Source organism: Lynx canadensis, chromosome A1 (assembly GCF_007474595.2).
Source record: "Lynx canadensis isolate LIC74 chromosome A1, mLynCan4.pri.v2, whole genome shotgun sequence".
Classification (NCBI taxonomy): domain Eukaryota; kingdom Metazoa; phylum Chordata; class Mammalia; order Carnivora; family Felidae; genus Lynx; species Lynx canadensis.
Window position 1 is genome coordinate 207,060,911 of NC_044303.2, and position 13,708 is coordinate 207,074,618.

General features: G+C 34.0%; 1 protein-coding gene across 6 annotated transcripts in view; it reads left to right on the forward strand.

Annotated features, from left to right (window-relative positions):
• PRKAA1 (protein kinase AMP-activated catalytic subunit alpha 1) overlaps positions 1–13,346 on the forward strand; it is a 37,235-nt gene extending 23,889 nt beyond the window's left edge. For 5 of the 6 annotated variants that reach the window (XM_030330708.1, XM_030330716.2, XM_032594511.1 and 2 more), the window contains 5 exons: positions 1,519–1,606; positions 3,227–3,451; positions 5,007–5,493; positions 5,606–5,732; positions 9,876–13,346. In XM_030330708.1, coding sequence (XP_030186568.1) covers positions 1,519–1,606; positions 3,227–3,451; positions 5,007–5,493; positions 5,606–5,732; positions 9,876–10,120 — 1,172 coding nt within the window. In that variant the 3' untranslated portion in view covers positions 10,121–13,346. Of the gene's footprint in view, positions 1–1,518; positions 1,607–2,040; positions 2,425–3,226; positions 3,452–5,006; positions 5,494–5,605; positions 5,733–9,875 lie in introns of those variants that run through there. The other variant, XM_030330719.1, reaches the window with a different exon arrangement.
• Positions 13,347–13,708: the final 362 nt, after the last annotated feature.

The window sequence follows — 13,708 nt, forward strand, 5'->3', positions numbered from 1 at the left end:
CAAGAGTCAGATGTCTAACCGACTGAGCCACCCAGGTGCCCCATGAACAGAATTATTTAAAAAAAAACTAGTAAAATATTTTACATGATAGAAAAGCAGAATTTCACCTTGGGAAGAACATTGTCAAAAATGAATTTATTTTCCTTTTATGTTCTATATAAATTGCCATTGATATTATTTTATTAAATTTAAGAAAAATTAATCTCTGCAACTCAATTTTGCTTAGCTTAAGTTCTAATCAGAGGTGATTTCATAAGTATTTTTCTCAGATTTGAATATGTGTATTTTAATCTATAGAGATTCACTAAGCAGTGCCAGTCAACTCTGAGCTACTGATTTGCTATTGTTGTTGTTGTAACAGACTAAATTATTTGACTTCCTTATTCCTTAATTGTCATGATTATTTTTTTAAGATTTTATTTTTAAGTAATCTCTATACCCAACATGGGGCTCAAACTCACAACCCTGAGATCAAGAGCTGCATGCTGGCAACTGAGCCAGCCAGGCACTCCTTTCATGATTATTTTTATCTAGTACATTTTTGAGAAGGCAGAGGTTTCTTTCTGGAGTAAAACTATGCGGGAGGGAGCTTTGATATTCAGAGTTACTGTTTTGTTTTTTAAAGAATCAGAACAGGGTCATAGAATCTTTGAATTTTAATTTTTCTTTTTTTATTTTTTTTTTATTTTTAAAAATTTTTTTTTTCAACGTTTATTTATTTTTTGGGACAGAGAGAGACAGAGCATGAACGGGGGGAGGGGCAGAGAGAGAGAGAGACACAGAATCAGAAACAGGCTCCAGGCTCTGAGCCATCAGCCCAGAGCCTGACGCGGGGCTCGAACTCACGGACCGCGAGAACGTGACCTGGCTGAAGTCGGACGCTTAACCGACTGCGCCACCCAGGCGCCCCTGAATTTTAATTTTTCTACTCATCTACATTTTTTCTAGTAATTTCTTTATTAATTTAAACATGCTGAGTTTATTCTAATAAACAGAACAACAAATAGCTTAATATATTATACTCATTAACTTCCAGTAGTGCACTAACTTAATTTTCTTAATGTTTGTTTATTTTTGAGGACAGGTTGGGGGGAGAGAGAGAGGGAGAGGAAGAGGGAGAGGGAGGGAGAGAGCTAGAAAGAACAAGCCAGAGAAGGGGCAGAGAGAGGGAGACAGAGAATCCCAAGCAGGCTCCTAGCTGCCAGCACAGAGCCCAACTCGGGGCTGGATCTCACTGTGAGATTATGACCTGAGCCAAAATCAAGAGTTGGATACTGAAGTGACTGAGCCACTCAGCTGCCCCCAAATAATGCACTAACCTTAAATGCTGAAATAGATTACAAATTTTAGGGCATAATGACAAAATATTTGGGAACAGTAAAGACTAGGAATTTGTTTAAGCAAAGAATATAGTGATGATTTATCACTTTAATGCAAACCCCAATTTTATTGTTTAATGGAGTTTTGTTTTTATTTCCTTGGGAAATCTTGAATAGTTGATTTTTTGTACATTTTCAGGTCTTTCAAACATGATGTCAGATGGTGAATTTTTAAGAACAAGCTGTGGCTCACCCAACTACGCTGCACCAGAAGTAATTTCAGGAAGGTAGTATTTGACACCCTCCCACACTAATACATTTGTAATTATCTTTTTTTTCCTAGATTTTGTCTGTCTGTGGTGTCATATTAAATTGTAGTGAAAGGAAAGACATTTAGGGCTTATTCTTTTCTTATCCAGAAAGTGTTATATTTTAGGGATAAAACATAAGAATTAAGGATTCCATTTATAGAAGAGAATTCTTTTTTCCCCCTGGTGGAAGAAATTGAAGGTTTAAAACTAGCAAGTTTTAAAGGTAGGTCAGACATTAAAAACTTGCATAATACAGGAATACCTCCTATTTAGAAATGGTTTACTTAGATGAAGGGTTAAAAGTATAATGTGTACCTTTAATTTTTCAGATAGAAGACATTTTGTAGTAGCTTTTTGTTTTATGATAAGGTGATTGGGGGAATTGGACTGAAGTATGATAAAATCTTTAGACTTCATTTATTTTCTGGAGACTGCAGTATTATAAGAATTCTAATCTCTCAATTTACTGACCACCAGCATTGAGAACATGAGGATCTTTATACAGTGCAGCTTTTTGAATAGATTAGATGACAGGAAAATTTAATTTTTAAAGAGTAATTGTTTTTCACTGTACTACTGAAATTGAAAACAGATGGCTAGGTTTGTTACTAGTCTTTATAATTACCTTTTAATAACGTTTCACTCAAACCATGTTTCTTTGTTTGCATGTGTCATATCCTAATTCAGAATGCAGAAATAGTATAGTATTTTCTCTGTTTTCATAACCTTGCTTGCCTGGCCTGCTCAGAGAAATTATATTTGGGTAAAGTCATGGCTATGATTAAGGCAGAAGTATCTAATTTTAGATTTATCAAGCTTCATCATTATTTTTTTAGATCAGCTTAATGTTCAAAGAATGTTTTTAAATTATTTCATTTGTGCCATCTAAATTCTTTTGGAAAAAAACAATTCTGGGGGCAATGTTAATTAAAAAAAAATAAAAGAAAGAAATGTAAATATGCATATATGCATGGGCCATTTCTGAAGTCTAATTTTCCAGTTTGGAAAGGTCCTTCTGTGAGCCCTGGATGAGTGGGAACTTGTATTCAAAGCACTATTTATGGATTAGTTCAACAGTTTATTTGATCAGTTTACAGACATCCTTTCCCCAAAGCCAGACTTTGTGCTAACAGTCTGCAGTAGTTAAGTCAGTTGGCTACAGTGTATTGTAAATACCAGTTTAGGATCTTCTTTGTGAACCAGTCAGCTTGGCTTTCTTTCACAGCCTCAGGCCCCTTTTACCTTGGTAGGAAGTCTTGGGGTTTGGGGGGAGAGTGGGTTTAGGGTTCATCACTAAAGAACATTCTTAATTGATATCATGAGGAACAAAGTAAAGGAGTAAGAACAGAATTTTAGCTATAGTCTAACCTAAAAAAATTCTATAGGTTAACCTATAGTCTAACCTAACAAAAAAACTTTTGTTTTCAAAGATAATGATGATAGAATTATATAGAATCTTTCTGTATAGTGTAAAGCAATGACTATAGAAACCATACTCTAATAATTCTTTATAAAGTATCCATATTTAAAACTTTTGACTAATTAACTCTCAAGTTACTAATGATTATTTAATCCAATTGGTATTTCCTGTTACAGATTGTATGCAGGTCCAGAGGTAGACATATGGAGCAGTGGGGTTATTCTCTATGCTTTATTATGTGGAACCCTTCCGTTTGATGATGATCATGTGCCAACTCTTTTTAAGAAGATATGTGATGGGATCTTTTATACCCCTCAGTATTTAAATCCATCTGTGATTAGCCTTTTGAAACATATGCTACAGGTGGATCCCATGAAGAGGGCCACAATCAAAGATATCAGGTAATAATGCAACTTGGAGATTATCAGATCTAATAGCTTCAATGATTTAAATTAAGTGAAAGAAAGAGTTGCAGGACAGTATGTATAATGTCATGTCATTTGTATGTTAAAAAATACAGTGTATAGGCACATTTGTTTTCGTATTTAAAAATACACAGTAAACTGGTTACCTTAGGGAAGAAGATTAGTAGGAGGGAGGGCTTTTACTTTTCACTTACACGTCTTTCTTTTGAAAGAAAATAAAAATAGACCCTGGTGGGATGTTAAATTTTGTAGTGGCTCTTTAAGATTTTCTGTGGTATGCTTCATATTTGACTTTTATGCATTCTCATTAGGATTAATGCTTTTCAGTAGGAGTAAATTTGTGTGTTGCCATTTGAGTTCTATCTCATAAATTACTCCCTTTTTTCCTTTTTTTTTTTAATTTTTTTTTTCAACGTTTATTTATTTTTGGGACAGAGAGAGACAGAGCATGAACGGGGGAGGGGCAGAGAGAGAGGGAGACACAGAATCGGAAACAGGCTCCAGGCTCTGAGCCATCAGCCCAGAGCCCGATGCGGGGCTCGAACTCACGGACCGCGAGATCGTGACCTGGCTGAAGTCGGACGCTTAACCGACTGCGCCACCCAGGCGCCCCGCCTTTTTTCCTTTTGTTCATCTCAAGTAATGAGGAATTTTTAATTTAATCAATGACATGCTTTTGTTTTTTGGGTACTATACATTGAATCACATGTGGAATTACTGATTTGTAAGTTTCATATGGAAGGGCATGCTTTTACCACCAATGGAAAAGGATAAATCATTCTTTAAAATTTAAAATATCTAAGTGAAAGGTGCTTTCATTTGTGTTTTACATGTTTTTTTTTCCAATTTAAATGCAATATGTGACAATTAGAAGACTTAGAAAATACCAAAAACAAAACCAAAACAAAACCAAAACAAAAAAAACCCCACCAGAAAATGATCTTTAATTCCATCACCCAGAAGATAATCGTTATTCTTTTGAGTGTTTTCCTTTCATGATGTTTTTAGTTTTAGCAGTTTTTGACATAGTTTAGGTCAAACATATTCTTTTATATTTGAAGAGTTGTTATCTTCATAGAGTTGTTTTATAAGGTGAGATAATGTATATGAAGTATTTAGCCTAAAATCTACCACAGAGTAAGCATTTAGTGAATGATAGTTGTCTGTTTTTGTTGTTTTTTTCACCTAACATTGTATCAAGAATATTATAATAATGAAGCCACAGAATATATTCTTTTTTCTGAACTGGAAATAAGCTGGTCTTGGTCATTTGTTTGTCATTATCATTTGTGCCAAAACTTTAAATAAAAGTGAAGACATTTCTTTTCCAGTTAGTGCAGCACTGCTTTTTCCCTCTTAAAATCTGAGGGAGGTTGGAGCATTTCCCCCAATACATACAATGAAATGTGAGCCAGAAGAAAGTCTCAGTTTAAAAAAAATGAAAATACTCTATGTGTATAAATAGAAATGAATTCATATCCTAAATCCCCCAAACTGTTACTTACAGTTTCACCTCCTAACTTTGTCTCAGGGAGCATGAATGGTTTAAACAAGATCTTCCAAAATATCTCTTTCCTGAGGATCCATCATATAGTTCAACCATGATTGATGATGAAGCCTTAAAAGAAGTGTGTGAAAAATTTGAATGCTCAGAAGAGGAGGTTCTCAGCTGCCTTTATAATAGAAATCACCAGGACCCGTTGGCAGTTGCCTATCACCTCATAATAGATAACAGGAGGATAATGAATGAGGCCAAAGATTTTTACTTGGCAACAAGCCCACCTGATTCTTTTCTCGATGATCATCATTTGACTCGGCCCCATCCTGAAAGAGTACCATTCTTGGTTGCTGAAACGCCAAGGGCACGCCACACCCTCGATGAATTAAACCCACAGAAATCAAAACACCAAGGTGTAAGGAAAGCAAAATGGCATTTGGGAATTAGAAGTCAAAGTCGACCGAATGATATCATGGCAGAAGTTTGTAGAGCAATTAAACAACTGGATTACGAATGGAAGGTAAAAAAGAAAGGGCATTCTGACTTTAAGCACATTTGCTAAACCTGTAGTCTATAAAATGTTTTATAGAAGAACTGCTTTTGACTTTCTTTTTGTCCATACCACACACTAGGTTGTAAACCCATATTATTTGCGTGTTCGAAGGAAGAATCCTGTAACAAGTACATACTCCAAAATGAGTCTACAGTTATACCAAGTGGATAGTAGAACGTACTTACTGGATTTCCGTAGTATTGATGGTATGTACCTTCCACAAAACAACTTAGTTGACAAACTAGACCTTGTTACCTAACTTGGCTTTTTTGTCTTTGATTCTTTCGAAGCTTCTTGAACTGTTCCTAGTAATTCAATAGCAAAAGAACATTAAATGTGATGTCAGCATTTGTGAATCTTAGGTTTGCTGTAATCTTACAGTGTATTGTCCTTTTATGATTACCTTAAAGCCAGATGCAGTCCGATCCTAAAATGATAGTTTCTGCCACATTTCTGTTTTTTGGTGTGGTTCATTTTGGTAAGATAAAATGTTTTATTTAGAAATAAATGTTGACTTTTTATTAAATTTTTTTATATCTGATATTTAATAATTTTTTTTCATTTAAGAATTAGAGTACAGTTATTACCTTTTAGAGTTGATTGATAAGGCAGTGTGAATAGATTTGATTAGTAGCTCATAGGACAAGAAATCATTTGTCAAGTAAGGTTTCTTACAGGGGACTGAGAGAGAAATGTTTTGGATAGGTAAGGGACTTAATGGTTAGTTTTCTCCTCTCATCCAGCCTTTTGCTCCCAGCCTGACACTAGAGACATATCAGAGGTATGCATCCTGTATTAGTTTTGTGAGTTACATGATTCCAATTTTATCTCTTAATAAAGTGTTCTTAAATAATAGACCACTTTTGTATGAAAGCATGATATAGGGATTCCTGGGACTAAAGATAATGTTCAAGATAATGATCATAATTCGTTAAAAGTGACATTGTTAACCTTAATTTTAGATTGCTGTGCAGTTCTATTTACCTACAGTCATAAACAATCAGAGACAGCCTGATGATCAAATTGAAATATTCAGACTTTTTAAGTTAGGTGTATTTTAATTGGTCATCAAAATAATGATTTACTTCAGTATAAAATCTTAAAAGTACCTCCTTGAATATTTTTAAAGAAACATTAAATTATGATAAGTATTGGTTTACTGTTTTAATAGTTTGAAAGTGAAAACCTATACTTAGAAAATATATCTCTGATTACCATTATGTATAGTTTGCCAGAATATCTTAACTATTTATATTGATTAAGTTGAGGTAAATTATTAATTGCAGAAAGCAGACATTTTTGTTATTGTTGTTTGTTTGTTTATTAAATTTAAATCCAAGTTAGTTAACATACAGTATAATAATTATTCCAGGAATAGGATTTAGTGATTTATCACTTACATATAACATGAGCACCCAGTGCTCATCCGAAATGTCTTCCTTAATGCCTCTCACCCGTTTTTAGCCCTCCCCCCCACCTAACACCCCACCACCAACCCTCTGTTTGTTTTCTGCATTTAAGAGTCTCTTATGGTTTGTCTCTTTTTCTGTTTTTATATTATTTTTGCTTCCCTTCCCTTATGTTCTTCTGTTTTGTCTTAAATTCCACATATGAACAAAATCATATATTTGTCTTTCTCTGACTTACTTCGCTTAGCATAATACATTCTAGTTCCATCCACATTGTTGCAAATGGCAAGATTTCATCCTTTTTGAATGCCGAGTAATATTCCTGTGTGTGTGTGTGTGTGTGTGTGTGTGTGTGTGTGTGTGTGTGTGTACGTGTACATATACACTCACACCCCACATCTTCTTTATCTATTCATCAGTCAATGGACATTGGGCACTTTCCATACTTTGGCTATAGCCAAGAGTGGTGCTATAAACTTTGGGGTGCATGTGCCCCTTCGAATCAGCACTCTTGTATCCCTTGCATAAGTACCTAGTAGTGCAATTGCTGGGTCATAGGGTAGTTCTGTTTTTTGAGGCACTTGCATACTGTTTTCCTGAGTGGCTGCATCAGTTTGCATTCCCACCAGCAGTGCAAAAGGGTTCCCTTTTCTCTGCATCCTTGTCAACATCTGTTGCTTCCTGAGTTGTTAATTTTAACCATTCTGACAGGTGTGAGATGGTATCCCATAGTTGTTTTTGATTTGTATTTTTCTGATGATGAGTGATGTTGAGCATCTTTTTATGTGTCTGCTAGCCATCTGGATGTCTTCTTTGGAAAAGTGTCTATTCATGTCTTTTGCCCATTTCTTCACTGGATTATTTGTTTTTTGGGTGTTGAGTTTGATAAGTTCCTTATAGATTTTGGATACTAACCCTTTATCTGATATGTCATTTGCAAATGTCTTCTCCCATTCCATCAGCTGCCTTTTAGTTTTGTTGATTATTTCCTTTGCAATGCAGAAGCTTTTTATCTCGATGAGGTCTCAGTAGTTCATTTTTGCTTTTGTTTCCCTTGCTTTGGGAGACAGGTTAAGTAAGAAGTTGTTGTGGCTCAGGTCAAAGAGGTTGTTGCCTGTTTTCTCTAGTATTTTGATAGCTTCCTGTCTTATGTTTAGGTCTTTCATCCATTTTGAGTTTATTTTTGTGTATGGTATAAGAAAGTGGTTCAGGCTCATTCTTCTGCATGTTGCTGTCCAGTTTTCCCAACACCATTTGCTGAAAAGACTGTCTTTTTTCCATTGGATATCCTTTCCTGCTTTGTCAAAGATTAGTTGGCCATATGTTTGTGGGTCCATTTTTGGGTTCTCTATTCTGTTCCAATGATCTTGTGCCAATACCATACTGTCTTGAAGATTATAGCTTTGTAATATAGCTTGAAGTCCAGAATTGTGATGTTTCCAGCTTTGGTTTTCTTTTTCAGGACTAATTGGCTACTTGGGGTCTTTTGTGGTTCCATACAAATTTTACGATTGTTTGTTCTAGTTCAGTGAACAGTAGTGTGCTATTCTGATAGGGATTACTTTATTTTTATTTTTAAATGGGAAAAATATCTTTATGCCAATGTTTGTATGAGTAAACTATAATAGACTTTTAGTAAATGATATGATACTATAACATGGTTTGAAATTTATATTAATTCAGATTTCCCATATGCATACACTCTCAAAACGAATTTAACACTATCTATTAAAAAGCCTGACAGAGCACACTTGACTCATAATATCAAGTAAATACTCTATCCTAGCATTTCAAGAGTATAACTGTATATATAAATGTTTTCTCATAAACAGAGCCTTTAATTAAGTACAAGTTTTTAGCAGTTCTTCATTGGCCATATCCATTAAGATCTGTTACCACTTTTGTTTATCTAAGATCCTATGGAATTATTAGATTTACCTATGAATTTTTTGTCTTTTTCATAAACAAAAGAATAGTACCTACTTAGTGTCAGAAAGGCACAGGTTTGAGCGGTAATGTACTGGCCTCAAATTTATAACCTTAGGTTTATTAGCCCCTGGGTTTGCCAGTTGAATGAACATTTACTGTTTTTGTGTACTGTATTTTCAACTCTAGTTTTTCCTTAATTTGTTTATTGGAATCATTTCATGAGATCTTACATACAAAGAGAAAGTGGGAGAGTGAAAAGCAGTGAGATGACAGGCAAAGGAGGTTCTAGATTTACCTCTTTATTACCTATGGCAAGTCACTACACTTTTTGAAGGTTATATTTGCTTATCAATAGAATGAAGCATTGGATGAGGTGATTTCCAAGATTTCTCCCAAATTTTAAGTGCATTTATTCTATGATTTTAATATAGAGAAATGAATTTTTATTGCTAGGGAAGGATGTTTATTGAGCCCCATGTTATTAGTTTATTGGGCTATTAATTTTGGAGTGTAAGTCTGATGAGTAGCTACATACTGATGAGTAGCTATGTGCTATACCCAATGTTGATTAGGCATGAGGAGAATATGTACTGTATGTAAAGAAGACAAATGGTTTAACACAGATTCATCACTTCTATTTTAGAAAGTTTTCAAAATAAATGTGCTCTTGATAGGTGGTCAGTGGTCTCACTCGAAGCAAATTAAATACTATTCAACTTTTGTTGGGGGGTGGGAGCACACCTGGGTGCATCAGTCGGTTAAGCATCCAACTCTTGATTTCTGCTCAGGTCATGATCTCATGGTTTGTGAGATTGAGCCCTGTGTTGGGCTGTGTCTGCACTGGCAGCATGGGGCCTGCTTGGAATTCTCTCTCCCTCTCTCTCTGCCCCTCCTCCCCTCCCTCATGCGTGCTCGCTCTCTCTCTCTCTCTCTCAAAATAAACAAAACTTAAAAGAATAAAAATTACGGGGTGTAATGGATTATAATAAATTGAAATTTTTTTTTACCCAGATGAAATTACTGAAGCCAAATCAGGGACTGCTACTCCACAGAGATCAGGATCAGTTAGCAACTATCGATCTTGCCAAAGGAATGATTCAGATGCTGATGCTCAAGGAAAATCCTCAGAAGCTTCACTTACCTCATCTGTGACCTCACTTGACTCTTCTCCTGTTGACTTAACTCCAAGACCTGGAAGTCACACGATAGAATTTTTTGAAATGTGTGCGAATCTAATTAAAATTCTTGCACAGTAAACCTAAAACTTTGCTTATTTCTTTGATAGCAATAAGCATGCATAAAAAATCATAGCCAAATGCTTCCATTTATAATCAAGTTATAATTATAACTGAGGATTGGCCTTTTGGAATGCAGTTTGCACAGGAATTGGAACATGATTAATAGTTAAAAGCCTAATGTGCAAAAATGAATTAAGATAATTTTGTTCATTGTTCAGTAGGCATATAGCATAATGTAATTTTCACAATGAATTATAGGTCTCTCAGGCTCACTTGATTTTTGGCTGTTTTATATTTAATGTATACAGGGCTTTGTAGAATATTAATTTACCATAAAGGCCTTCATGTATTATTACAAGTTGATATGTTCTATAATTGCTTCATAAATTTATTCAATAAATATTTGCCTAGAATCCCCAGAGACCTTTATAGGTGATTTGTTTTGGGGGGATCCTGAACTTCTTACATAGCAGGTATTTTCCAGTAGTGACAGGCTGGACAACTCTTCCATATCTCTTCCCTTAATATTCTTTAGTATACGGTAAGCATATCAAAGATTAAATTAGACATAACTAAAATTTTTTCTTTAGCTTGATAAATCCAAAAACACACAGAACTTATATATTCAGATACTCTAGGCACTAAGTTAAATCTTAAAATTTGTCTCACTATATTCTGTACATAAATTTCTCTTTTTGTCACAAGAGCTGAGTCGCATATGCTATAAATAAATCATGTTTTTGTCAATCTCACAAATTCCGCTGCTCATGTCCGTCAGTATTGAATGTATACAAAAATTTCTAGTCATTCAATTATGTATCTTTTAAATTGATTTAGCACACAGAATATTTCCTACCATTTAAATGCTCAGATAAGACTTTTTCTCCCAAATTTTATCGTGACCATTTTTAAAAACAAAAATAGAAAGGCTATAGGGTGATCACATGTGTATCTACCACTTAGATTCAACACTGGTTAACATTTTGCCACATTTGCTTTATATCTATGTATGTATATAGACATAGTGTACATATGTACGTGTATATAGATATATATGTTTTTTTCTCCTTGAACCGTTTGGATGTTGCTGACATACTTATCACCCTCAACATTTCAAGCATCTCCTAAAAAAAAAAAACATTTTCCTAAAAACACATAATACTATTATCAGATTAGTAATTCCCTAAAGTTATCTAATCATGCATATTTAGGTTTCCCCAGTTGTCTTCCAAATTTCTTTTATAGCTGGCTATTTCAAACCAGGATTCAGTGAAAATTTAGACATTGCCAGGTATGACATTATTACTTCAATAAAATAATGGAACGAATCAGTTAGTGCTTCTAAATGGTCACATTTGTTTTAGATTTTAATCATTTTTTAAAAAGTAGCATTATGGGAACTGCCTAAAGATGCTTAATTAATCTTTGTAAGATCTCTATACTTTCTTTTCCTTGATCCTTCCTTTTTCCTAGTAGCATTCCATAATAGTTGTAAATGAAGATTTAAAGTCACTTCAGTTAAAATTGGTGTCCTGTGTATGCTAATAAAAAATAAAAAGTACTATATCACCCATAATTGCCTTATACTATTTTAACTTCAAGGTATTGATTTTCTTTGGTATCAGTCATTTTTCCATTGCAGAAAGCTATCTTATTTCTCATTTAATACTTTTGTATTATAGGACTATTTTTGGCAAATACAGTAAACACCTTTGTAACCAGACAGTAATATACTCAAGTGTCTTGATAGCTTGCACACTTAACTATAGTTGTAGATTTGGTTCCAGTACCCCTAGAAACATGCAGTGAATTCAAAAGAAAAATCTTGCTTATGTCCAGGACTTATCTATTCAACTTAGAATCTGAAAGCTGTATAAAATAATAGGAGTGCAACTTAAATACTAAGTTCAAAACTGTATAACTTGTATGTGGCCCTGCATTTTTGGGATATTGATTTAATGTAGGGTCTCTAAATGCAGCATTATGTTCCTGATATTAAGAACAGAAGACTGTATTTTTGAAAAGTTACAGATTTGTACATAGAACTAAGACATTGTCAGAATGTCTCTATAAGCTGTTGTGGGGAGGTGGTGGGGGGGGGATTGAAAGGAGGAAACAATTAAATAGGACCTTCTAAAAATTGTTAATTTTGTAAACTTTGCTGCTTGTTAAGTTATTGTGATTCCTTCCTTTTAGTTACTGAGTTTTATTTTGAAGATATTTAAATATTGCACTTGTACAAATAGTATGATAAACGCACAGATTATTGCAGCAGATTCTTTTTTAAGCTGGGATATTTGAAATGACAACTTTTGGTTGAATGTGTCGAGGTTGCATCAGAATTTTCAAAAATTTATTGTAGTTTGCAAATTCTTACTAACTGAAGATGTAAGGGAGTCAATGCAAATGATTTTTAATCTTTTTTTATTATCTTTTCAGCAATTTATATTTTTTGTGATTTATGCAACCATATTTTTACTTTGTCTTGACAACTGAAAGATGTATAAGGTTTTTGCCAGAAATGTACTGTATACATAGTTTTAAATATAACAGATTTTACTGATATGTAAAAATTTTGCCATTAAAATAAATGATTTCTCACCAAGAGGAAATTTTCTACCAGGTTGGGGGATATGGGAGCTTAATATATCTAATTTAAAATAATTTCACTGAAATAAATTCCATTGCTTTTACTTTGATTATATTTTCTCTTGAGATGCTTTTGTAGTTTTTCAGAGTTTTATATGATTTTATATAAAAAGTCCTGTGCTTTCACCTTCCCCAACCCCCCTCCAATCCCTGCTTTTTGACCTTGTAGTTTTACCATTCACACTGAATGAAAGCTTGGTGGACTGTGGCTAGATGTAGGACTCCATGCATCTATGCTTGGACTGGCATCCTTGGAATGAAAAACAAATGGTGTGCTGTTTAAATCTTTTCCCCTTAATTCTTGTCCATCTCCTCCATACACAGCAGAAGTCTTATTTTCATTGTGAATTCTCCTGACAAGATGAATGAAATTCCACATACAGCATAACTATAAATTGGTAATAGGGTAGAAATCAATCTTTGTGGTACAGTATTTCTCAGATGTGTTCGCATATGTTTCGACCAGGGTATATTTAGGTATGTAATTTAAAATACTTTGATTTAGAAAGTGGATGATAAAAACATAATTTTTCCTGTTACAGTGTGCTTAAATTTTTAACTTCCGGAAAAATTAAATAAAAAGCACTTATTCCTAGCTGACCATGTGTGCACCTTTTTGACAGTGTGCCTAAATATAAAATATAGTGCTTAAACAAATTTTAACACTCAGACGTGTGATTTTTGTGTCAACTAAATTACTGAGTTTTGATTTCATCTAAAAGTTAACCACCTGAACAAAATATTAAGATATATACAATAAAAGCCAAAGTGGTTACCAGTTTTCCTTGGTTGCTAACATTAGATTTGGTTAGAATTCCACTACTGTTAGAATTCAACTGTAATGAAATCTTATATCCCGTATGGCACTGTTAGGCCTTGTGCCAGATTGTTGGCATTCCAAATCGTTAAAATAGTTTGATAATTGTAACAAAAGAAAACAGTACTAAAGAATGCTAT